Source organism: Eleutherodactylus coqui, chromosome 6, assembly GCF_035609145.1.
Source record: "Eleutherodactylus coqui strain aEleCoq1 chromosome 6, aEleCoq1.hap1, whole genome shotgun sequence".
In the NCBI taxonomy this organism is placed as follows: domain Eukaryota; kingdom Metazoa; phylum Chordata; class Amphibia; order Anura; family Eleutherodactylidae; genus Eleutherodactylus; species Eleutherodactylus coqui.
Genome location: NC_089842.1, coordinates 179,672,116 through 179,699,843, shown reverse-complemented (window position 1 = coordinate 179,699,843; position 27,728 = coordinate 179,672,116). Strand labels below are relative to the sequence as shown.

The window sequence follows — 27,728 nt, the reverse complement described above, 5'->3', positions numbered from 1 at the left end:
ATGCAACTTTGACAGTAGGAAATGCTGTAAAAGCTATAATCTAAGCCCTAACTGCAGAAAAAAAATTACACATACATCACATTAGACACGCTGTCAGTCCAGCGCATCTTCTCCCTAGGTCCTGGCACTGATCATCTTCTTTCTCGTCTGGCCAGGCATTCAAAAATCCCCACCTCCTGGAAGTGCTGGCTGTGATTGGCTGATGCTTCGCCAATCACAGCCAGTGCTCGATGAATGACTGTGATTGAACCAATCACAGCCACTCAGAGTGCTGGCGGTGATTAGCTGACGCTTAGCCAATCACAGCCATCACTTCCAGGAGGCAGGGATTTCTGAATCCCCGGCCAGAAGAGAAGTAGATGATGGTCAGTGCCGGCACCCGGGGAGAAGGTGCGGCCGGGCTGACAGTGCGGGAGAGGTGATGTGTTTTTTCCCTTCAGCTACGGCTTATTTTCGGGGAAGGTCTTACATTTCAAGCCTCCCCCGAAAATCCTCACGTGGTGCTACAAAGTCGCGGTAATGACGCGAGAAGACACTGCGACTTTCTAGCGGCGATGCCGTGTCACCCGTGTGAATGAGGCCTTATGCTAAGAAAACGTTGCAACTTAAAGTTACAAGTAACAAACCTCCAATATGTAACCAAACAGCAATACAACAGGGACGACCCGTTCATTTTTAGGCCTCTCTCACAAAGGTGTTTTTGTACAGCATTTAGCACTGCGCTAAACGCTGTACAGCGCTCCAATTCGCTTCAACGGCAATCCATGTTCTATCTTTGACCGTCTTCAGCCCTGCATCCCCCATTGAGCAGCGGTTTCTGCACTACTGAAAAGGTGGCACAACTTGGTACTACATTTTTGGCAGCCCTAAAAGCAAGCGCTAGCTGCACTACCTAAAAAAAAAAAAAAAAAATGAATGCCCACCAGCTGGCCCCGTCAGGGTCCCCGCTGCTGCTCTCCGGAACTCCTAGCAGGCTGACGGGCACTTGTCAAGCCAACAAAGCATCTATTGCTAATGACGGAGATTGAAATCCCCGCCTCCCAGTGAGAGATTGCTCTGACAGGTTCAGAAATGCCAGCTCTGCCAATCAGAGGCAGCGCTGGATGCACCAATCACAGCCATTCAATGAATGATTGCTATTAGTGCATCCAGAGCTGACTGTGATTGGCTGAGCCTGCTGACACTGTGGGCTCAGCCAATCAGAGCAATCTCTAGCTGGAGGCAGGGTCTTCAAACCCAGTCACTAGCAAAAAGATCCTCTGTCGGAAGTCTGCCCAAAGCTCCAGAGAACAGCGGCAGGACCCAGAGAGCTAGGGGAGTATTGATTTTTTTTTTTTTCCCAGCATCCTTGGCTGACTGTGCTGCTGAAACCATAGTAAACACAGCGTTGAATTATCTGCTAGATGTCACCGAAATGTTCACATTGCAAATTTCGATTACGCAGCATTTACAGATGGTCCCATTAATTTGAATGGGAATCCGCGCTGTGGTCTACACAGCGCACATCTATTGTATGCCAATTTCAAAATTGCAAAGTGATGTCATTTCTTAAAATGGAATCAATCTGGTTTAGCGGAGGACTGACCCCATTGACTTGAGGCTAATTTATATGCAGCCCACAACTGCGCTAATGCAGGTCTGCAACAGAAAGCTGCACTGAAAACGCACAGATTTCTACTGAGATCTGCGCCAGGAAAATGTATGACGGATTAGGCTAAGAGTATCTCTTCAGACAGCAGACGTTTCCATCAGAAAGATCTGTGGCTGAAATCCAAGGCTGCCCCTCCGGGTCCGCAGAGATGGCATCAGTCAATGGGGCGAATCCACGGCAACAATTCATCCATCCTTTATAATCCGCACCCTATGAACTACAATGCTGGCTGCCACTAAATAGAACATGGGGTGCGGATTCAAGTGCAGAACCCTGATTAACTAAAACTGCCTAAACATAACCCTTAACCCTTTCCAATGCAGTGTCAAGTCTTGGTTGACACTGAAATTTCCCTGCATAGCTCCCATGTCGGTCGCAGTCTGACACCCGTTTCTAACGCTATGCAGAAGAGAGGTCCGACTTCAGAGGTCTCTTCTGCGTATGAAGTATACAGGAGAGGGGTCCAATATACTCTAATTTACATATTAACTCATGTTTAATTTTCAAAAATTGCTAATAAAATCATCATTTGAGCTCATTTTTATGCGTTTCTGTTGAGTAATTCCAAGGAATCCACAAAGCGCTGTCCCACCCAAAATAAATAAGAGTTGAGAAAAAATGCGGGTGGCAGGGAGATTGGATTGGAAAGGGTTAAAGGAGTTTTGCAGGTATGAAAATTTAGGTTTTTACAGTTTTTTTTTTAATTGTAAGGGTCCTTATACACGGAGCAAATCATTGGAACAAGTGAACGAGGTCCGTCCATTTACACACATAGATAATAGTTGACACTTTTTCTCGTCCACGCCATCATTGTCCAGGAAATGGTTTGCGACGACTGAACAATCGCCCTCCACACGAAGTAACTGGCAACCCACGAAAGACTATTTTTGTGGCACCAGCTTCAGGTGGCTTGTTCTATCTACTGATGGGGGTCTCAGCAGGTGGGACAGGTCAAAAGTGCAGTTATACTTTAATCCCACCCCCCTCCTAAACGCCAAACCCTTCCTTTACACCTTGATAATTTGTCGCGGCCACGGCTCGCTCTCCCTGCCGCTTCAATGTACCCGCTAGCTGATGTCAGGGACGACATATCATGCCAACCAGTCATGCCCACTAAACTGACACCATGCCGAAGCCTTCTCAGCAGCTCTCTATCAGGCAGCACACGCAATCAGATGCGGCGGGGGAACCGACAGCGGCAAATAATTCTGGAGGTGAGGGTTCAAAGCCCAAGCGCTGTCGCCGGTCATAACCCACAAGGGAGACTTTATGTCCGTCTGTATAACAGACGCACAGTTTTGCGAAAGCCCGACTCCTTTTCATTTCTGCGCCGTCCCCGACACTTCTTTGAAAAGTGGGCGGGACTAGTCAAGGAGTGTTGTGGCCGCCCACACTGACAGGTGTATAGTCTGCGCCAGAGACTGGTATAAAGGATACCCAAAATGTACGCAAGTTCAGATCTTGCCGGGGATGCGCTGAAAACATGAAGAGGCGTGCGCCAGGGGAAGTCACACTAATCGGCGCACGAACGGCTGCGATTAGTAAATGTCCCCCACCCCAGGTATGCAAAAAAAATGTAGTGGACATGGATGCTATTGTGCGTTCGCAGTTTTGGTGGTTTTTTTAAATTTACCTGTTTTTTTTGGGGGGGGGGGGGGGTGCACCCATAGACTTTAATAGTGGATAATTTTGGTCTAATTCCAATTTAATTGAATGAGTCTGCGTGCCGTCCGTACCCATCAGCCAAAAATATGGACTGAATAAGGAGTGAAAACCCTGAATAGCGCCCACAGGTTACCAGCCGCCGCTAATTAAGGGCAGGCCATGCCGCATATGGGATTGTGGCCACTGTGTGATGCCACATATTGCCATAGTGACTAAAGACATGGCTATACAGTGCCCAGGGATTGCAGGAGCACCCAGTCCCGTTGCCCCATGTTAGCTCCCAAGTGCTATGAACTACAAGTGACACCATGTGTCTCTAGCACTGGGCACAGCAGTTTGCCTAGCAAGGCTGCCCCATATGCCAGCCTATGATGTACCTGTCACTGCACAAGCCTACAACTCGCGACTAAAGTGTTCCTGAAGGTAAGCCTCCTTCCCACAGCGCACACAGTAACACGGGGCACACAGCATGTCCAGGCAGTAGCAGCGCAGGAAGGTCTCTGGCACACATGACAGCTGACAGGCAAGGCCTGCACGGGGCGCTCTACCTGCGTCGTGTGTGTCACCCAGCGCAGCACCGCATCCACTGTCACCCGCTCCTGCAGCAGCAGCTCCAGCACCGCCGCCATTCTGTACCCTGCGCGCCAACCGCTGGCTGAGTGACGTCACGGACGAGCGGGGTTGGAGGCGGGGCTACGTACACGTGTAAGAGGGCGGAAAGAGGGCGGGATCTGGTTGCTGCACCGCCTGCTGTGGGCGGGACTCCTAGAGAATGTTGCAAACGGAGAACACGCTGAAGTAACCGTTCGCGTTCTGATCTCGCGCGTTATCAGCGCTCGTTTTTATTAGTTCTTCTTTTGTTTTGACTGCTATCGGCCCAATGCACACGGGCGTATTTGCATTGTAGAGTCCGGAGCGAGCGTCCGCCTCCAGATTCTACAGCAAATACTGCCCATAGACACGCTATGTAAAATCGCAACATGTCCTATTCAGGCTGATGCACACGGGCACACGCGAATCCCGCACGGAATCAGCTCGTGCCAGCTCCCACCGACCCAGCTTACCTGCACTTTCTTCTGTACTGCGGTTGGGCCGCGGATTCCACTCTGACACCTTCCAATGAAGCTAATAGAAACCTTCCAAGCTGCATCTGGTTGCTGCATTTTCTGTACTGCGCATTTGCACCAGCCCGCACATGCGCAATACAGAAGAGACGACTGCGGACAGGTACATAGGGGGTCACGGGCCAGTAACGGTTGGATTCCGCATGCGTAATCCGACAGCGTCATGTGCATTTGGCCTTAACCACAGTGTTTGGCTCATTGTAATGTAGTTTTCTTGTGTTTTGCCCACATTCCTGGATATCAGTTTTGATTTATGTATTGATTTATGTTCACGAAAATGTGAATGAGAGCTTAAAGAGGTTGTCCCGCGGCGAAATTAAACATTTTTTTTCTACATACCCCCACATTGTGCCCCGTTAAAAACAATCCCTTTGTTATTTAAAAATAAAAAAATTGCTTACCTGCATCCCCATTCGGGCAGCTTCTTCTTTTCTTCTTTTAAAGATGTCCGCCAGTCCTTTCCCAAAGGTGCACCGCGGTTTTCTCCCATGGTGCACCGTGGATTATCTTCTGTCTTGCGTTCCACTGCCGATTACAGCCACCTAATTGGCTGATCGGCACCACGTGATGGAGGCGGAGCTACAATGCCGCAGAGAAGAGGGAGGAGCCAGGACGCAGCTCGTGAGCCCGGAGGTAGACAGAAGAGGAATCCTTCGGTGCCCAAGCGCGACTGTTCGTGCGACTAAAGAAGCAGCTTTAGTCGGCGCCATGGAGACGGGGACGCCAGCAACGGCGTGGGTAAGTGTATAACTTCTGTATGGCTCATATTTAATGCACGATGTATATTACAAAGTGCATTAATATGGCCATACAGAAGTGCTTAACCCCACTTGATTTCACGGGACAACCCCTTTAAAGGGTTTTTCTAGGGAAAACACTATTGATGAAATGTACGCATGGTGTCATTAATAATTGATCAGCCAGGAGCTGCTGCTCGGGACCCCAACTGATCACTTGATTGCGGTACTGTTAGTGGGCGCACAAATATATGGGGTCAGAGCGGAAGTTGCTGCCCAGTGTAGTGGCCAACCCCTGTAACTGCAGGCACAGCTCTCATTGAAATCTGCTTCCGCTCCAAGCCCATGTATTTGTGGCACTGACAGCGGAAGCACAATGAGCTGATCAGTCACGGTCCCAAGGGGCAGACTCCGGCTAATCAACTATTAATGACGGATTCTGAAAACAGGTCATCAATAGTATATGGCCCAAAAAAACCCTTTAAGAGCTTTTCCACACTGGCACTAGATTTTCCTGTGAGGCGAGAGTGGGTGAAAATGCATGATTTTGAAGCCAATGATTTTCAATGGCTTCATTCTCATTTGCGATGTTTTCACTTACTCCAAGTTGCGATTAAAAAAAACTGCTATATCGGTAATTGTTTTCACAATTGGGCCGGCGCCAGCAGCATCGGCCGCATTAAAATCAATGGGAGAAGATCGCTAGAGAACTTTGGAATCCACCATAGTGAGGAAAGCGGGGGAAGCTACAGGGGATCTCTTACATATCTCTTCATATTTGGATAGATAGGGGGTGGGGCTAGATGACTTTCCCAGGGCTTCGCCAAGAGCAGGGGCAAGGGGGTGGGACTAGAGTAGGGGCTGAGCTGAAGGCGGATCACTCTAGCCTCACCCATCCCCTCTCTTGGTTAGAGAAGAATCACTATAGGAACCCCTCTAGCCTTCCTCCACCCCCTTTTTTCAAAAACTCTTTCCCAATCGTCTACCATTGATTTCAATAGGGCCAGCACTGCTGCTGCTGGCCCCATTGAAAACAATGGCCGATATAGCAGATTTTTCTATTGCAAGTTGGGGTGAGTGAAAACATCGCAAATGAGAATGAAAAAATTGGTTTCAAAATCATGCGTTTTTACGCACTCTCGCATCGCAGAACAATCTATCTTAGGCCTCCTTCCCACGAGCGTGACGGGCTCCGCCGCGTAATATTCCGCAGTGAAGCCCGTCACGGCGCCCCCCAGAGACCCCATACTTACCAGCGGAAGATAGCGTGAAGACGCTTCCCCGCCCACCGCCGTCGCGTCATGTGACACGCCCACCGCTTCACATGACGCGGCCGGCCGTGTCACGTGACGCGCCGGCCGCGTCATATGACGCGCGGCGGTAGGCGGGGAAGCGTTTTTTCACGCTATCTTCCGCTGGTTGCAGCGGGAGATAGCGTGAACGGACGGCTTCCATTGACTGCATTGGAAGCCGTCAGCGCGTACACCCGCAGCAAATAGAACATGCTGCGGGTGAGAACGGGAGATTTCACGGTGCGTAATTCCGCGGTGGAATTACGCATCGTGTGCATTGTGCTATTAGGTTCAATAGAACCTAATAGCAGGGGACAACGCAGCGGATTTTTGCCGCGGATTTACGCGGCGTAAATCCGTTCGTGGGAAGGGGGCCTTAAGGCTGCTTTCACGCCTACGTTATGAGCATTTTGGGGAAAAAAAGAAACAGAAAAATCAAATCTTTTTTTTCAGTTTTTCTCCACCAAAAACAGTGCAGTGACAGAAAACCCTAAATATTGTAGTGCTTGTTGTTTCCATTTAAATGGAAAATTGTCTTCAACATGTCTCACACCTCTGTAAGGGGGGACAGGAGGTTAGGAGAGAAGCAAAGTTAAAGTTGGATAAAATGTCCATATCGTTGGAACTCTTGCAGCAGAGAGGGCAGCAAAAAACGGGGCTGAGAAACCTAGAGTAAATTATCAGCATATAGAAAGGTATGTATGTCAGCGCCTCTTGTTTAAAGGATGGGATAAAAAGTGAGTAATAATGTGTACTCACCTGGTGCCCAGTGGAATTCTCAGGACTGAGAATCCACTGGCACCCAATATCCACAAAGGCTTTCTAACCACCCTGGGTTATAAAGTATATATACTATATACTAAAAATTTAAAAGTCCACTTACGCTCCTCACGATGCACGGCAGTGTCAGGGTCATCTTGGCGTGCTGTGATCAACGTCATTTCCTTTAAAATATATAATATATATATATATATATATATATATATATATATATATATATATATATATATATATATATGGATTAGTGATGTATTATGTGCAATCCGAACGGCTCCGCCTATGGATGGAAACTAACAGCTCCGGACAGACCCCATTGACTATAATGGAGTCTTTCCACTTCAAGCCCAGCTGCCTGGCTTTTGGATGTAAGAAAAAGCTCTGCCAACTGGAGGTTCCTATGCAGATGTGACACTGGCCTAAATCGGACAACCTCACCCCCCACCTATGTGCCATGGATGTTCGGGTAGTTACGGATGGTAAAGGAAGATGCTCTATCACAAGCAGGTAAAGCAGCAGTGAGGGGACAGCCTTGTCTTGTCCCTTTGCACATGGGAATTGGGGAGGCCAAGAGACTATTTCTCTGAATCCTTACAGGATGTGGCTTCAGAACTTGGGGTCTAGTCCTATTTGTTTTAGGGTTTCAGCTAAGAAATCTCACTGTATCCTATTGAAGGACTTCTCCACATCTACTGCCAGAAGGCATAGAAGTTCTGTCATGGCCCTACCTTTGGATAAGAGGAATAGACTTTTGACAACATTATCCAGAGTTTCTCGTCCCTTGATAAATCAACGATCTGAATGAATTATAGAGGGGAGACATGGAGCGAGCTGGTTTGCTAAGACTTTTCAATGCATCTTTATATCCACATTTATTAGCGATATAGACTTATAGTAAGTGGACAATGTGGAGTCCTTACCTGGCTTCAGCAAAACACTAATTACGTTTCTAATGATTGCCACATAAAATTGGGAGTCGGAAGATACCTGTGAAAAACCATTGGAGAGAAAGGGAACAGGTTGCTCCTAGAGTGGTTTGTAAAAGGCTGGGCCTAGACTATTCTGAGCTGCTCAAGACTTAATAACTGTCCCTATTTTAGCCATTGAAAAATCAGCCTTGAGCACCTCTCTCGGAAAGGTTGTCTCTGCTACATAGCTAGAACCGAGAACACAGAGGGAGGCATATCCGTGAACTGTCCCTTTATATTATAGAGTTGCAAATAGCAAGAACGAAAGACCTCAAGGATCGAGGATGGATTATGTTTGTCTGAGCCTGCTGAATTTTTAATTTGGGGGTTGTAGGTTTGTGCGACCCATGGGTGTAAAAAGCAGAAGAGGGGTCTGACAACCTTGTTAGAGTATTCATAATAAAAACATTTGCACTGATCCCTAAATTGTTATTTTTGGTCCAAAACAAATTTGAGCTCAGACCTGGCAATGGTCAGATCAGCAAGCAGTGAAGGAAAGGAAGTCCGTTTACGTGAGAGTTGTAGCATACGAATCTACTTCAGGATTTTCGATAGCCCGAACACCTGCTCACGTTTTAGTCGCGTCCCGTATCTAAGATGCTTTTTAGCATACATTTCAGCTCTTCCCATTGTACAGGCAAGGGGTTGGAATCAGAGGCATGAATCGCCAAAAAAAAAGGTAAGCGTGGTTCTTATGCACACTACATCCTTTAGGAGGTTGTCATTTAGTCTCAATGTCCATGGCCGGTTGACACGGTCTAGTAGAGACACAGCGAGAAAAAGGAGGGCATAATTCGACCATAAGATGTTGCCAATAGATACTGTGGGATGCCAGAATAAAATATGGTGACCAAGTAGGAAATATGGCTGTAGGAGTTATGTGGATGAGAGTAAAAAGGTATAAACCCTATACTGTGGATGAAGAATCTGCCAAACATCCACCAATTGGAGGGAGTATAGTAAGGTTTTCAATGCGCAAAGTTAGTGCGTAGGGACTGAGTCCCGTCTAGTCGAGGTGTCCATTTGTATATTTAATGGAAAGTTACAAATCACTGCTCACTATCACTACCTGCTCTGCAAATTTGGCCAACTGGCCAAGGAGGGAATGGCAAGCCGTAATCTGGTGCTGGTTCGGGAGATACCAATTCGTAATGGTACAAGTAAAGGAGGGTATTGTCAGCTTTAAGAAGAGAGATAGACCATGAGAATCTTTTTTAGCATCTATAAGAGAATGCGCTAATCTATGAATTGCAATAAATACTCTTCCGGATCTCTAAATAGGATTGGCACTGCGAAACCAACCAGAGTAATATCACCCTCTAACGTTCAGGAAATGTCCAACTTTAAAATAAGTCTCCTCGTTACGACAACAGATGGAATCAAACCATTGGAGGCACTACTGGGGGAGGGAAATCAGGTAGCCGGTGCGTGGTTTCAACACCTTCAGCTAAACCACTTCATACGAGCTCAGGGCCAGTTCTCGGAGGTGACCCGCCCGCCCACCCCCTTTGAAGAGATGTGCTCTACATCACCTGATCGAAGAGGGGAGATCTCCACGGTTTATGGCATTTTGGTGGCCGGGGATGCGCCAGACGGTGGGTTGGGCTACAGGGGGAAGTGGGAAAGGAAGCTGAGCCAGCATCTAGAAGACAGTGACTGGGCCAAGTCTTATATCATGACCCACAAGATGTCTGTTTCAGGCAGGCACCACGAACTAAACTACAAAATCTTGTCCAGATGGTACCGTACCCCGGCACGCCTGGCCAAGATGTAACCCAATGTCAGCAGCAACTGCTGGAGATGCCTCAATGACTTCGGGTCAATGATCCACATTTGGTGGTCCTGCCCTCTGGTGTCCCCTCTGTGGAGGGAGGTCAATGCCCTATACAATGCCCTCACTATGGCAGAGATCTCATTTTCTCCAGAGATGGCCCTCCTCTCCATCATCCCAGGACCAGTCACCTCGATCAAAAAAGGGGCCCTCAAATTCTTCCTTTTAGCTACGAGGCAGGTGATACCGCAACTGTGGAACACAATGGAGACCCCTTCACACTTAAGGTGGGTAAAAGCTATGGACGATATTAAATACACGGAGGAACTAAGGGCGAGGGACGAAGCTAAATTTTCCAAATATTACGCCACCTGGGCAACATGGATAAGCTTCCGTTCCTCGGACAAATTTAATCAATGGTTAACTAGTGGAGTGGCGCCGACCTGAATACATCAATCAGGGAACTTCACCCCCGATGACAGCCTTGAGTGGGCCACAGGTGCCGTGCAGACCTGACCACCCCATACCCTTCCCCTCCAGAGCCTTCAGCGGCTCCTCCCCCCCCATGAACCCCCCCCCCCTCTTTCTACCCTAAGACTCTCCTCGCCCCTCCCCCTTCTTTTTCTTTCTTTCTCAGTGAAAGACTGAGAATTAACAAGCAAATAGCATGTTATTGATAAAATTTAGTAAGAGTTACGCAAGATTGTTTATACAGTTAAAATAAGTTAATTCAAGAAAAGTGAAATGTAAACTGAAGAATTACGACAGATTCTGTACGCAAATACTGTTTATTTGATGTTTGGTTTTGAAAGGTGAAACCTCAATAAAACATATATTAAACATAAAATAAGTCTCCTGAAGGATCAAGTACCTAAACCCCGCAGGTGCATGTGGTAAAGGAGCGGAGATCTCTTCAGGGTTAAATTAAAGCCATGTATGTTGAGAACCAAATTTCAGAGGCAATATCTATAGCCAAGGAGGTAGAAGGGAGAAAAAGAAAAATGAGGAGGAGAAAGAGGGAGAACATAGGGAGAAAGAGGTAAGAGCAAAAACTAGAGAAAGCAAGCCAACTCCTGACGGGGAGGTGGAAGAAGCAACAAACAAGGAAAAACTACTATCTAAATAAGCCAGTAGCGGGCTTTCAATTGGAGAAGTCTTCCTCCGCTTCAAGATATGGCCTAATGCCTAGAGAAGTTGTAATAAGGCATTAACTGTAAATATAAGGTAACGTAAATTGGCAACAGAGTACAGAGTGTAAAGATGTGGAGCTAGTCATGACCCTGCAAAAAAGCATAAGCCATGTCTCATATCTTTCCACTGGGGACACTGGTGGCCAAAATGGGGTGCCATTTGGTAGTAAGGGAATCTGCCCCTATGTATCTTGGGTGTAAAGTAAATCGTAGTGAAGGAACTAGCACGGTTTACTATATATAAGAGGCACCAGCAAAAGCATATGACTGCAGGCATCCTAGAGGTAAAAGGAAAAAACAGGGCAATGAAATGTACAGGTCCAATGAACAGGTCACACTCTGTTAATAAATTGAAAAACACAGGCTCTGGGGACTTCTCCCAAAGAAAAAAAAGCTAGATGTCTCAGGTGATGGTGAACTAATCATCATTGTGCCAGGTTCACGCCCGATGCTCTCTCTCAGTTCTCGTTGTGGGCGAGGAGGCAGCCCTACTGAGAGAGTGGACCAGTCTGGAATTTCCACAGCGAGATGGTCAAGTCCAGAACCAAGAATGGGAATGTCCCCAGGACACCTCAGAAACTAGGTTTATGCCTCATCATAACAGATCTGCAGGCAGAAGGGGAAGCCCCAGGAATATGATTATGCTGGTGTAGGGCATCTCAGAGGGGTTGTAAAGCTTTTTGCTTCTTGAGAGTGAGACAGGAGAGAACCGACAGAGGAATCTCTTTAGCCTGATATTGCACGCGTCCCATTTGCCAAGCTTTCCTCATGATCCATTCTCTCAATTGGTATCTGTGCAATCTACCTATAATGTCTCAGGGATAATCAGGGTCTGTGGGCTTTGGGCCAAGAGACCTACGTGCATAATCGGGTTTCAGGGCAGAATCTAAAGGAATACCAAGCACCACGTTAAATATAAGTTGAAGAGTATCTTTGAGGCAGTGCTGCTCTACGATCTCTTGGATAACCTGCACTTTGATATTAACCCTTTCCAATCCACTGTCTGATGTCTACCATATTCTGATTGAAGCCTGTGCAGCTCCAATGTCGGAAGATGTCCAGCAGGGTATTACTATATATTGCTGGCCACTTTGTTGTCAGGGCCTCTCCAGCATGTCACACACGGCAGTACTGGCTCTAGCCCGCAGATGGCGCCATAGTATAATGGCAGAAAGATAAAACCACCTAGGAAACCCTGAATCCAAAATTGGATTGCAAAGGGTTAAGTCACTACCCCACATAATCCAGCAAATTTGTAAGATATTGCAATTCGGACCACGAAAAACTCTAATCTATAGAAGACCTCGAATCCGGAAATATATGCCTCCATATCCTCCCTGGGAGGTATCACTGGAACATGATAGCGGAGAGCTCTGAGCTCCTCTAATGATCCTGCCTGATGGAGAAAATAAGCAGGGAGAGGAGCCTCCAGATTAAGGCCTCATGTCCACTCGAAAAATACAATCCACGCAGAATCCACCATGGATTTTCATGGCGGATTCCGCACGGATTTGCTTTAAATGGTATTTTTTTTGCATGCAGATATCCGCACACATTGCTATCAATATGATAGCAATGTTGCCGATCCGCGGTAAAATGGAGCATGCTGCGTTTTTTCTCCTGCGCGTGAAAAACGCAATTCTTTTAAAATGGCATCTGCAGGTACAAAAATCTATTTAATGGACCGCGGATGGCCAATGATTCCCTATGGGCGAAATCCGCAATTCCATTTAGCTAGTGGACATGAGACCTAAAGGATTGAGCTATGGCTGGTATATGTGCAGGGGGGAAGCCCTCTGCACATGTGGGGGATCCTTAAAGGGGTTGTCCCGCGAAAGCAAGTGGGGTTCAGCACTTCTGTATGGCCATATTAATGCACTTTGTAATATACATCGTGCATTAATTATGAGCCATACAGAAGTTATTCACTTACCTGTTCCGTTGCTAGCGTCCCCGTCGCCATGGTGCCGTCTAATTTCAGCGTCTAATCGCCCGTTTAGACGCGCTTGCACAGTCCGGTCTTCTCCCTGGTGAATGGGGCCGCTCGTGCCGGAGAGCTGGTCCTCGTAGCTCCGCCCCGTCACGTGTGCCGATTCCAGCTAATCAGGAGGCTGGAATCGGCAATGGACCGCTCAGAGCCCATGGTGCACCATGGGAGAAGACCCGCGGTGCATCGTGGGTGAAGATCCCGGCGGCCATCTTAGTAAGGTTAGGAAGAAGTCGCCGCAGCGCGGGGATTCGGGTAAGTACTAAACGTTTGTTTTTTTTAACACATGCATTGGGTTTGTCTCGCGCCGAACGGGGGGCCTATTGAAAAAAAAAAACCCGTTTCGGCGCGGGACAACCCCTTTAAGATGGCAGAGACGACATGGAGGAGCTGCATGGGGAAGGACAACAAGGCAGGCAGAGAACAATATCTACATGCATTCCAGGAGACAAGTCCCTGATACTGGCGGTATCTGGAGTAAGGAGGCTGCTGAGGATCACCAGAGGCAGCTGAAGATAGGGAATCGACCAATTCATCCATGTATAATTTTGGCATAAAATTATACATGGATGAATTGGTCTGGGGTTTTTGTGTCAGAAAAGGATTCATAAATCTCCCCTTTTGTGTTAATTTTCAGGCCTCATCAGCATTTCATCAGTATTTGCCTCCATATATTGTATTTTCTACTAGGCAAATACTGATCCATATTTGCCCAATAGAATATAGTACCAATATGAAGGAAAATATGGAAAAATTAGATTTTATTTTAGACGGTTTTGTTAAAGGAGGCCCATAGATTTTTGTTTGCCCTATATAAGGTCCGCAAACCACGGACCAAATATGAAGATAAAATACGCTATTCTGAAAGCAGCCTAGGTGAACACTAGCTGTGAATACGAGTTGCGCTTGACCTGCTTAGACGCGACTTGCATTGGACAGCATAGAGACATCAGTCCATGTGCTGTTCAACTTACGCTGAGGCAGCACATTGATGTGCATTAGCATGTCCTATTTCCCATCCATAAAACGGTCAGGAAAAGGAAGTCCTGAGTTTTTCACATGGACCATTGAAATCTTTAGCATACAAAGCACATCTTGTGTGACTTTGTCCTGAGGGTATGTTCACATGATGGAATTGATTTTTTCTGCGGGAATTCCACCTTTAAAACCACAGCAGAAATCCAGGGCTAAGCCAAGAATGTCTGCTGAGGATTTTGCCTTGTGAATGGATAAAATCAGTTTTCTGAATTTGTAATGCAATTCCTCAAAGCCAAGTAAAATCCTTGTTGGATTCCAATGTGTTAACATACCCTTCGACTATTTGCAAATAGCCACATGGGAGTTGTGCTGTCGTCCATGTACTGCCCGATTATCATGGAACTGCATCCCCTACTATCGTTCATGAAAACAGAATAGGACAATATTAAGGCAATATTTCCACACTGTCCAACAGTAAGGGACTATAATGTCCGTGTGCAGTCTGTGAAACACACAGACTAAAAATACATCCATCTGAATGGGCCCAAGAGGTGGTGGAGGGTAGTGCCATTACAGCACGATCAACAGGATCCCCATCATTATAATGTGGATGGGGGCTTTTCATTCATGTCAAAATTCTGCTGAAAGAAGTTTCCCCACTGTAATAAATGTGTGTAATCAGATGAGCAGATTGTTGATGCTTTTGGGGAAGGCAAGAGAGATCTGTTAAAGAGCTTAAATATGCCATTTCTTTTTTGAGACAGTATCTTATTTCTATTTTGGGTATTAAAAGTTATATATGCCAACAAGTGGTACACTCATTGATATTCAGGATATACATAATTGTTGTACGTGTGCCCCACGCCCTGAGGTTTGAAACCACAAGATAACAGAATATTTCAGCCCCGAACTAGGACGGCTCGTATAGTGAAGCACACCTTCCTTTTGTTTTGGGAATAGGGCACACCACCGATGGCATTCTTTAAATTTGTTTTGAAGTATTGTTAAATGTACTGACCCCTTAGAGGGACTTCTTTTGGAAAAAATTAAAGTCCTTAATTAAAGATTAAAAAAAACAAAACAACAAACATTGCTTTTCCTGCATCATCGCCTAGCTTTCCGTAATGTGATTGCAGAAGGCCGTGGATCCAACGGCTTCCATGGAAGCCGTCCACACAGAATCCGCAAAAAAATGGAGAATGCTGCGATTTTTCCTACACTCGTGAAACCGAAATTGTTTTTCACAAGTGTGCAGGAAGAATAGATTTCCCATAGCATGCTATGGGCGCTATGTGCCGCGGTTCTGTGTTGCGGATGCCCGCGGCAAATATCAGTCTGTGGGCAGGAGCCCTAAATGGAGCAGCAACACTGAATGTTTGAATGTAAAAGTGAGTTATTCAGTTCCACATGCTTTGTTTAGGCTGGGTTCATATCTGCACCAGAGGCTCCATGTACAGTATTAAATGCCAGACGAAAGTCTTGCATGCACAACCTTTTTGTCTGGTAAAATGCCGTACGGTATGGCAGGAACTGAACAGACTCCATCATAGTCAAAGAGGTCTGTCCGATTCAGTCGTAAAATGGAAACACAACCAAGGGATTGTATTTTCCTGCACTCATGACGGAGCAGCAAACTGGAACTCTCAATGCATATGTGAACATAGGATAAGATGCTCCTCTGGAACAAAATAAATGATTGCATTCAAAAATTGTATGCTGCTGGTCCGTTTAGAGTCTTTGCAAGTACACCCCGCCCCTGACAGCGGGAGCAGGAATGGGCACACAGTATTGAATATCCTTCCAGCAAATTGTGTTATTTATTTATGGCTTCAAGTGGATCTGCACATGACATGTTTAAGAGACATGTCAAAAGTTTTGATCAGTGGGGGTCTGGGTGCTAAGACCTCCCCACTGATCTTTAAAATCAAGGAACTACACAAGGGTGGAAAGAGTATAAAATAAGTAAGTCTCTTTGCCAACGATATTTTCCTTACTCCAACTAGACCTCTCACTTCTCTCCCAAACATAACGGCTACATTGGCCAATTTTGAGGCAGTGTCTGGTCTCTCAGCAAATATAGACAAAACAGAAGCCATGTTTATTAATACCCCTCCAAATATGCAAAAATTAATCAAACCTAATTTTGGTTTTCATTGTCCACCACACTATATCGCCTATCTAAGTATTAAAATCACCCCCCCCCCCCCCCGTGCAAAGTTCCCTTTACAAATTGAATTAAACGCCCCCGTTTAGTACCCTCAAACTAAAAATGAAAAAAATGGAACCAGCGCACCCTCTCCTGGGTATGGCCCATAAACTCAATTAAAATGAACATCCTACCATGACTCCTCTACTTAGGTGCCTGCCAATTAACATCCCCCCACCAGATATGAAAGCTATGCAACAGGCCATCTCACAATTTATTTGGAACAAGAGACCTCGGATTAAACAGAAAATAATATACTTTCACAGAAGAATAGGGGGGCTATCCATACCTAATCAACAAAAATATTACTATGCAGCACAGATAGCCCACATCCGCCCCATGAATGCAGGCGGAGCTGGCGGCCTCCCTAGTGTCCCCTGTGGACCTGAGCGCTATCTTTTGGGCCAAAAAAAATTCAAACACATTTAACATACAACTCCTCTAACCTCTCACCTTCCACATCCTTATAGTTTGGAAATTAAATAGACTCAAACACTCCTTAATCTCAGACCATCCACCCCTACTCCCCATTATTCCAAAGCACGGTTTCCCTCCCAGCCCGTTAACAGACAGTTTTGCTTGGCAGCGAAGTAGAGGACTGATCTCACTACAACATTTTATCACACTAAATAGACCCATGACTTTTCAACAAATCTTACTCCGTTCCAGGCCACTTGTGTCTGGAAACACGCCACATATATAGCTTTTTGCAGACGATGTTTCTTCAACTCCACTCTCGAATACCCTATACGCTGTTTGAGAGGCTGTGCGTCTGGTCACCCCTTCAGCCTGGGACGATCTTTCTCCTATATAATAATATGAGTCAGCCCTCACATGAAGACAAGCTTCCATTCATGAGACGCAGGGAGGAGGATCTGAACATATTGTTCTCAACAGCAAGATGGCACCACTGCTGTGCATTCATTGCCAAGGGCAGCCATCAGGTGACCCTGGCTGAAACCTCCTACACCTCCTACACAGGTTACACTACGTCCCCACAATGATGCACAAATTCTCCCCTACTACCTCTCCTAATTGCTTTAGAGGTTGCGGGGCTCTGGGTTCGATTTTGCATACCTGGTGGACATGCCCAGCGGTGAGTCTGGTTCCAAGAGTTTTGGGCAAGACCTTTTCCCTCCCCTGCTCGGTTTGGCTGCTGGCAAACAAACTGACCAGGTATAATAATCAACACAAAATCTCCCAGTTTATATGTATGGCGGCAAGGATCTACGTAGAATCCCCATGGTTGAAACCACCCCTTATTCTGAACCCCATCATAGCTAGAATCTACAAAATGATATCTGAAAAACTGTCTGCTATGAGGGGATGATTCTATGGAGGACTTCCTTAAGACTTGGAAACCATGATCTGACTATCTAAATATCCCAAATATGTTGCAACTACTGTCCTCGTAGAAGTAAATCTCCTGAGACACACCAGATAATGATACCAATAACATCCAATAACAAATGATAATATCTTTCTTACAGATACAATAATGAGTGGAAACCTTTATGATAGGTTTCATATTTATTTAATTATTTGTTTAACATTTAAAGTCTTAAGATTGTTTTACTAAAGTCACTACTGCAAGGGGTATTCTTCAGCTCTTTATTATGTAAAGTTATATAAAACTCATAAAAACTTTTAAAACTAAAATCAAGGGACTGCAGTGCTCACCTAAGCGCTGTGCCCCTTTCAGCTGTCATTGTTGCTTGTAGGCTCCTGTTGACATTTGAAAAAAAAAAAAAATAGATGTCTATAGAAGCAATTTAGACACATCTTTGTTAGAGATGAGCGAGCACCAAAATGCTCGGGTGCTCGTTACTCGAGTCGAACTTCCTGCGATGCTCGAGGGTTCGTTTCGAGTAACGAACCCCATTGAAGTCAATGGGCGACTCGAGCATTTTTGTATACCACCGATGCTCGCTAAGGTTTTCATTTGTGAAAATCTGGGAAATTCAAGAAAGTGATGGGAACGACACAGAAACGGATAGGGCAGGCGAGGGGCTACATGTTGGGCTGCATCTCAAGTTCCCAGGTCCCACTATTAAGCCACAATAGTGGCAAGAGTGGGCCCCCCCCCCCCCAACAATTTTTACTTCTGAAAAACCCTCATTAGCAAGGCATACCTTAGCTAAGCACCACACTACCTCCAACAAAGCACAATCACTGCCTGCATGACACTCCACTGCCACTTCTCCTGGGTTACATGCTGCCCAACCCCCCCCGCACGACCCAGTGTCCACAGCGCACACCAAAGTGTCCCTGAGCAGCCTTCAGCTGCCCTCATGCCACATGCTGGCCTCATAGCCACACCACCCTCATGTCCATTTATAAGTGCATCTGCCATGAGGAGGAACCGGAGGCACACACTGCAGAGGGTTGGCACGGCCAGGCAGCGACCCTCTTTAAAAGGGGCGGGGCGATAGCCCACAATGCTGTACAGATGCAATGAGAACTCCAATCCTGTGCCACCTCCTTCAGGAGCTGCAAACGTGGGCATAGCAATGGGGAATCCATGTGCCGCATAGTATTCATTCTGTCAAGGTGTCGCATAGCTCAATCCACACTGCAAGGGAAAAGCCGTCAGCGCTCTGCCCCATACCCAAGTCAGTCAGTGCCTTTGTGCCAGACAGGTCAAACACCGCAATGGGAACTAAGTTTGCACCAACAGCATAGGTGGGTCCTAGGAAACCCAAGACATGAACAAAAAATTGATCTGAGCGGCCAAACATGGCAGACTTGCACCGCGCCCACGGCATAGGTCTCGGCCCACAGATTCAGCAATCCTAGGCTGGAAGCGGACTTTCACTGCACCCAGGACATAGGCCTCTGCACAAATCCTCAGCAATCGCGTGCCTACAGCAGACTCCAATGCTAGCGTAGCTGTGCACGTCTCATTAGCGGTGTATTGCTCCTGTAGTTTGTCCCAATGCAGTGCCCCGGATAGTAGAGCTAACGTCAGATTAAATACAGGTGGGCTTCGGCCCACACTGCATGCCCCAGTCAGACTGGGGTTCTTTATAAGTAGACACAGGCAGGTACAACTCCGTGTGGACCGATGGCATGGGTGGGTCCCAGGAAGCCACCGGCGTTGCATAAATAAATCCCATTGCATTGCCCAGCACAGCTGAGGTAACATCAGATTAAATGCAGGTGGGCTTCGGCCCACACTGCATGCCCCAGTCTGACCGGGGTTTTTAATACATAGACACTGGCAGGTACAAATCCGTAATGTGAAGTCCCTGTGGACCCACAGCATGGGTGGCTCCCTGGAACCCACCGGCGGTACATAAATGTATCCCATTGCAGTGCCCTGCTCAGCAGAGCCAACGTCAGATACAATACAGGTGGGCTTCGGCCCACAGTGCATGCCCCAGTCAGGCTGGTAATATGTACCTTAACAGTAACCGCGTTGGTGGGAATGTGGTCGCGACTGCGGACCTAGTAGCGCGGTTTTATTTAGTTGGTTTTCGCAATGTGGCCAGGATTAAGTGGGCCGTGGCGGGGGGGATGGTGGGGGGGCTCTCTTGTTGTGTCGGTAAAGGTGAAATTCTTGGACTGCCACCAGACGGACCAACGCAAAGGTATTTGCCAAGAATGTTTTCATTGTTGGAGGAGGAGGGGGATGTTTTTGAGGCACTAAGTGTCCTCTCCACGTGTCCGTGGTTATATGCACCTTAACAGTAACCGCGTTGGTGGGAAATGGCCTTGCCGCCATCATGTCTTTGGGAAGCCTCCGTTTCCACACCCCAGTGACATAGCATTAGCAGCGGTATAGGCAGAGCCCAGAATTAGTAACATTTCAGCGGTAGCATTAGGTACAGGCCCCAGTAACATATCACTAGCAGCAGTATAGGGGGAGCACAGTATTAGTTCCATTTCAGTAGAAGTTGCAGTCTAGACAGGCCCCAGTAACATATCACTAGCAGCAGTATAGGGGGAGCATGGCCTACCCCTACCCCTCAGCAAGGTGTATTACGAGTAGAGCAGAAACAGAATGCTGTAATTAAATTTGCCGCTTATTGGCCTGTGGTTGGAGGCTGACTTCGCTTACGGAGCGCACAGCAGAGCCAGGAAACAATTATGCGGCCAAGCATGCATTCTCCATATATGGGAAGTCCGGATTTCCGGAAAATTATGTACATAGTGGAACATCTTGATATCTTGCTTCTGGGAAAACGGCCAAGTACACGCGTCCTTCATGTCTGGTTCGGTATCATCTCTGAATTTCTAGAACATCTCTCTCAGCCTTGCAAAGCCTTGGAATATCTGATGTAAGGCGACATATAAGTTTTTTCTCATTTGGAATTGAATAAAACTTGCATATAGGTATAAAAGTATAAAGAACATATGGCAATATATATATATACCCTCACACATGGAGTCCCTCTACAGTTCCATTCCTCATTCTAAAGGATGTGATGGTATAGCTTTCTTCTTCCAACAGTGTGGTAACCAAGTCAGACGACATAGTTCTTTTGTCATCAACCTGGTCTATTTGTACTTGAACAACTTTTTTTTTTTTTAATGGCAAATTCTACCACCAGCTCAAGGGAAGCCCATGTGCCCCTACTTATGCCAATCTCTTCCTGGGCTGGTGGGAAGAAAAATTTGTATTCTGTAAAGCATCTAAGGTTTGGGTGGAAAATATACTGCTATGGCTTTGTTACATTTAGAATGCCCTTAAACTGTGGACGGGCTCTGGCAATCTCTTCCTGGATTTTGTGTCACATCTTAATCAGAATACACTAAACCTTCATTTTACTACTGAGATCCAAGATAAGGTTCTTACCTTTTTGGATCTATCAATAATTAAAAATGATTAATGTCCAACTTCACTACTGTGTTGAGAAAACCAACCTTCACTAATAACTTTCTGAGATGGAACAGCTTCCATCCGACTCCTCTCAAGAGGGGGATCCCTAAGGGACATTTTATAAGATCGAGAATAAATTCTACCGAAGAGACGGACTTTGAGTCTAAGGCATCTGCCCTCAGGGACCATTTTAGACAGGGGATATCCTGATAATATCCTGGAGGCAGCTTACAATTTTGTCAAACCTCATAGGAGACATACGGTTTTGGTCCCTAGAGCTTATCCACAGGGTAATATCATACCATCAGGGTTATAGCGATGTATGATGTTTCCTCTAGGGATATTTTCAAGATTCTAGAACAGCATTGGGATCTCCTTAGGTAGGATAATGATCTGATGTTCTGTCCACATGACCCGCCACTAGCTACAGAAGAGGGAGAAATTTACAAGATAGCTATTTGGGCATGGAGTCATCCTGCTCTAGCTGGCTGGGGTCCAATAAACCAGTTGGTACCTTTTCTTGCCATAATTGCAAGGCTTGCCAATATATTAATAGAGTTTCTAATTTTGTTAGTGCGACGATCAAAAAGTCATAGGAGATTAGATTTTATCAACTGCAGAACAGTTAATTACCGTATGTAGGTAAAACTACACAAGAATTCCGTAGGCGTATCCTGGCCCACATGTGGACTATATTAAGGGGTGAACTAATGCCGGTTGCAACTCACATTAAACGTTTTTACAACAATGACCCCTTAAAGGTCCACTTATACAACCGATTCTCAGCATGATGTAATGAGCAATGATCAACAAGCATGTTGATCAGCGCTTAATTCCTTTTTTTGGTCAGTGACAGCATCGTATTTCAGCTGTCTTTGTATCTGTCATATGGACGTGCATCTACACATGACCGTGGGTCTCCTGACCCAAACTTCGAGCATCATATATTCCTATGATGCTCAGAATTTGGTTTGGGAGACTTGCGCTCAGGTCAGGACACACGCCTGTATTACAGCACGCCGCAAACAGGCGGCTGCCATTACCCGGCAGGGCATTACCCAACTACTAGCAATAGTACACTATCTGCACTGCTGTCACAGCAAACTCTAAAAGGGAACTGTAAGCCTATAGGTATGAAATGTGCTTGCTGACTATGGAGACTGTGCAGCCAATCAGTACTGTACTGTATGCAGCCTCATGTAAATCTACACATACAGTTATATATACTGTGCGTGCGTGTAAAATATATACCACCACATATTGATTGGCTATATGATCTCTAGCAAATCTGCATACTTGTATTTGTTAATGCTCAACCAAACTTAAGATGGATTTGGGTAACATGACAAAGGGTGGGCACTATTGGACTTTTTAAACTTTGTCTACCTAGTTTATAATTGGAAAAGGCTTATTCACATGTGCGTTTGGGATTTTTATTTCAACTCACATAAAAGTAATTGATTTAAATGGTTTTCTTTGGGTTATTGCAATTTTACTTAAACTTGTGAAATCAGTCGAAAAGAGGAATAGCCTTTTGATTCAACTCTAGTTGACCAGTCTGAGCTTAGTTTCGGAGCAAAAGAAACATCTTCAGAGTTAAAGATATAACTATATACTACAAATCTGACTTACCACAAGTTCCAGGATGCATTGGGATCCTCCTATTGATGACAGTCCATTCCATCTTCTCCTGAATCCTATAATATCCGTCAGATAGAATATTGATATAAGTGATGGAGTCAGCTATACTATTACACATGAGACTCAAGTTTTCCTATTTGGAAAGTAGCAAGCTTGGAGAATACCTGATATCCTAGATTAGCTAAAAAAAGTTTTAGTGTCTCCGAGATCAACTATAAAACAGCTGACAGCACATTGTAAGGGGGTTGGAATTGGGCATAGTCATATCCGTGTCAGTGCTTCTACTATCAGTTAGGGCTCCTTCACACTGGCGAGAGTGAGAGAAAACGCATGATTATGAAACCAATGATTTTCAAAGACTTCATTCTCATTTACAAAGTTTTCATTTCTGCGATGCTGCGATAAACAAAAAATTGCAGCATTTTCTTTCTTTTTGCAATATCGCCCATTGTTTCCAATCGTCGGCCCCATTGAAAACACTGGGACTGTGACAGCCGTGGCAGGGATGAAGGTAACCCCTGCAGTGATTGGAGGCTGTTTCCCCTCGCATCAAGGGGTTTTCAGAATTTCGAGGGCGATATCGCCCTAGCCAGTCTGCAGGAGCTCTGACATGGAAAAAACTGTTATACCAGGAAACCACTACAGCTGTCAATCAGAGGTGTGACAGAGCAGAACACATCAGAGTAAGGTCCTGCCCTCATGGCACTTACTAAAGCAGCACTCAGCGATTAAAACTGCATATTTTCTGTGTAATTTATAGCAGAACCACTGACACAGATATGATGCTGCCCCACTCCACAGGGCTGCTGGCAGTATTGTATCAGCAAAACTGCTAACCTGCTTTAAAAATGGATTCTTCTTACATTATGATTTTGCATGTATCTTGCACTGTACCATAGTATATATACAGGATGAGAGGAAAGGCAGAGTAGATCACTGTGTAAGACCCCACTGAGGGTGAATGCAATTTGTCTGAATTATCAATTAAATGCTATGTCTATGCTGCTAAAGCTAGTGCTACTCACCGACTTTGGTCACATGACCAAAATCACAGGATAGCTTTGCTACACAGGAAGTAACAATTGTGAATAAAAGTCATGTCAGTACACACAATGTGATGTGGCCATGACATGTCGCAAAAAATACAAATCTGCTGGATTTTTGGTCACAGACGGCAAATAACTTTTACCAGCATAGAGATCAATTGAAGTTGCATGCGGCTGCAGCTTAGCGATATTTGTGAGTGTCTGTGTTGCAAATCCTTAATCTTATGTTACTCCTAGTTGGATCACAACTTAGAGGAGTAATACCAGAACTACAAGTTATCCCTTATCCACAGGATAGCAGATAATCAAAGTTATCGGTGGGGGTATCCATACTGAGACCCCCACCAAGCCCGAGGGGGTCCCATGTCCCCATCTTCTCATCAATGGAGGGATGCTTCTCGCATCCCAGGTGAAGCACATTGAATGGAGCACTGGTTGAGCATGCATGGTCAGCTCGCCATTCATTTCAAAAGGGACTGACAGTCAGTCACTTCATTCATTCTCCTCCTCACTGCGGGATCACAGTAAGCCCACAGCAAGAAAGACACTGGGCTACTGTTCTCAGGATCAGTGGTGGTCTCAGCATTGAGAGTAACACCAATCAGTGAGTTATGCCCCAACCTGTGGGGCAGGGATACGTTTTAATTCTGGTCCAACCTCTTTAAAAATAGTCAAGCAGCTTAAAAATAGCATTTCCATTTACAACAGGTTATCCCCTATCTTGTGGATCATTAGTTGATCAGTGGGAGTCCGACTGCTTGGATCCCACTGATCAGTCATTCCCTGAATGAAGGAAATGCAGGTCAGGCAGTGCAGGAAGCATAGGTGGGGCAGCTGCACTGTGCTCCATTAGTTTTAATAACCACACCAAAGATCCTACGTCAAGCATTTAAACTAAGATTTATATCCATTTTGTACTAATAAAAGTTATACTTTATAATTTATATCCTTTGTGGATCATAGCTTAAAAACGGAACAAGTCACAGACAAGTGACACACGCGTTTTGGTCACACCGCTTGTATGACCAAAGTCACTATCTAGCCTTAGCCTACTGCTGTCTGAAGCCCCTGCCTTGGGTGCCAACTGTTTCTCCCACTGCTGCACACAGAAACAACATTTTCAAGACTACCACAAAAGTAGCCATGGAACTTAAAATGCCTTTTTTTCTTTTTTGTATTTGTGAACTAAAAATCTTTATTAATTTTACTCTGCTCTTGTTTGTGTGAAGGGTGACCAAATGTGGTAATCTCAGGTCATTTCCCTGCTGAATGTCGCCGTTGATGAATCTTGTAAAATGTGAATTTACAACTTCCTTCTGCTCATTTTAACCCCTTGAGTGGCACGCCCGGAAATTTTCTGGGACGAGCTCCACTGCTCATAGTGACATAGCCCGGAAGATTTCCGGGCTATGTATCACTATGGGAGCTGCAGAGCACAATGCCACAAGCTGTGACATTGTGCTCTGCCTGCACAGACCCACAGAGAACAAAGCAAGGGCTTTGAAAAACCAGCAGAAGATATTGCCGACATGTCGGCAATGTCCTGCTTTGTTTACAAGTTGCCATAGAGACCATCGGCTTGTCAGAAGCAAGCCGATGGTCTCTGTGGCAGGGAGAGCTGATTGTTAGCTGTCAGAGGACAGCTAGGTACCTGCTATTACAGCAGAGATCAGAGAAAACCTCCGATCTCTGCTGTGTTAACCCTTTACATGCTGCAGTCTATGTGACTGCAGCATGTAAAGGGTTGTCACTGCAGCATGTAAAGGGCTGTCACCATCGGACCCCCGGAATGTGATCAGGGGTCCTGATGGGTCCCTGTGGAAGTCCCCTAAAGGGACCAAAAAAAAAAAAAATAAAAAAAAAATAAAAAAAAAAAAAAAGGAAAAAAATTATTAAAAAAATTAAAAAAACACTTGTCTCCCTTTACTTTGTAAAAAATCAAAAATACAATCACACATGTGGTATCCGTGTGCGTCGTAATGACCCAGAGAAGGAAGTTAATACATTATTTAACCCCTTAATGACATGGCCCCTTTTTTTCGTTTTTCCCCATTTCTTATTTTCCTCCCCCCTGTTTAAAAAATCACAACTTGTCCCGCAAAAAACAAGCCCTCATATGGCCATGTCAATGGAAAAATGAAAAAGTTATGGCTCTTGAGACGCAACTGCAAAACTAGTTGAAATTCAATGATTAGACCATTTAAAAAAAACCTGCCCTGGTGGGCACGACAGGGTGGTAGGAAACCCGCCACTCAAGGGGTTAAAGCGGTTGTCCAATGTTAGAAAACCAGGTCTGCTTTCTTCCAAACAGCGCCACTCTTGTCCGTGGAAAATCCACTTAAAATACATTTGTGTACAAATAAAACACTGTTTGTTGAATAATTTTTTATTTCATCTTTACACGTTCAGGGAAAAAAAACAAAAACATAAAAAAATAAAAGCATGTACCTGAATCCATGGCACAGATTTACCCAAGTGCCGGTTTACAAACGTAAAGCAAACTAGTCTAAGTTGGGATAAAAGTAGGACAAGCATGAATTTTGTAATGCTTTTCTATATATGGCCAATAGTGGCATTTCTGCCCAATGCTTTCCTCTTAATTGTAATACACGGTTCTACACAACACATTACAATGACGGCAGCCAGATCAAAGGCCTGAGGCTACTCTGCTTTTGGCCCCAAAATAACACAGATGACTTATGATACCACCATCCAAACTGTGCAGAACACATCGAATTAGCCAGAAAATGGACAAAAATATACTTTGTGCAATGTTCCTCCAGCTTCAGCACAGGCTGAAATTGATCTGTTGGCGACACGGCTGATCAATCAGATTTTATTCAGTTGTACCACCGTGTGAAGGCTGAAATTAATTTGGTTAGATGACAGAATTAATGTGAAGCTCCTCCTTTAGTGCAAAGTTTGAGTTTTAGCATTGATTTAAAAAAAAAAAAAAAAAAGTTCAAATCACACTCAAAATGAATTGTGAAAACCCAAACTAAACTCGATTTTCGAAAAATGCAAAAATAGCAATTCTATTATTGGAATTAATTCATCTTGATTCGATTATTTCAGTTGCAGGAAATTTAATTGGCTAAATTTACTTGCCTACTTTGTTTACTGCAGACTGAAACTGTATTAAAACTGCCTGTGTCTGCCGATGGGTCCGTAGGGCATCTTCTGCAGTTTATAATCAGATTACTCCAGCTTGTAGGAGGAATAACATGAGTGAAATGTGAGAATGACTATTTCTGCAAATCTCTAACAAATCCTTTCAGTGACTACAAAATTGGAATTTCGTTTTCAACGGGAGAGTCTCACCCTATAAGAATGCTTTAAATTATCCTAATACAACAAATAAAGTTGTATTATCAAACCCCCAGTGCTACTGCGCTGATAGGTCCCTTGTCTACCGCCAGTTTACACTGCAGCAGTAATGACTTGTTATCTGAACACTTGACCGGCCTCAGTGTTGACATTCTGACCTCACTGATGGGTGCTCGAGTCCAATCTTGAGATGTCATAAGACTACAGCAGCAGTATAATCAAAGACAGACAGGGGACCGTCACTGTGCGGCACAGCTGGGACTTGAAAGATAAGAACACCTTTATTATTTGAACCCATATTCGGGTGATTCAATATTATACTATGGAGATGGTAACATGGCATACCTCATTTATATGTAAACAACGTTAAAAGTTTAACTAAATTGCTGCAAAAAAAAGCTAAATTTACAAACTAACAATAAATACAATATAGCAGCAAGTACAAAATGGTATATGTCACAGTTGCAATCAAGATTGCAATATATTGTACAACAAAAGAAAACCGCAAAACATCATAATAGAAAACAAAGTGCATATTCAACTTTT

At 45.1% G+C, this 27,728-nt stretch overlaps 1 protein-coding gene across 1 annotated transcript in view; it reads right to left on the bottom strand.

The window, feature by feature from the left end:
• The window catches only part of CDAN1 (codanin 1), a 52,143-nt gene extending 48,184 nt beyond the window's left edge, over positions 1-3,959 (bottom strand). Inside the window, exon 1 of the mRNA XM_066572420.1 lies at positions 3,865-3,959. Coding sequence (XP_066428517.1) covers positions 3,865-3,945 — 81 coding nt within the window. The 5' untranslated portion in view covers positions 3,946-3,959. The remainder of the gene's footprint in view (positions 1-3,864) is intronic.
• Between the last annotated feature and the right edge of the window lie 23,769 nt (positions 3,960-27,728).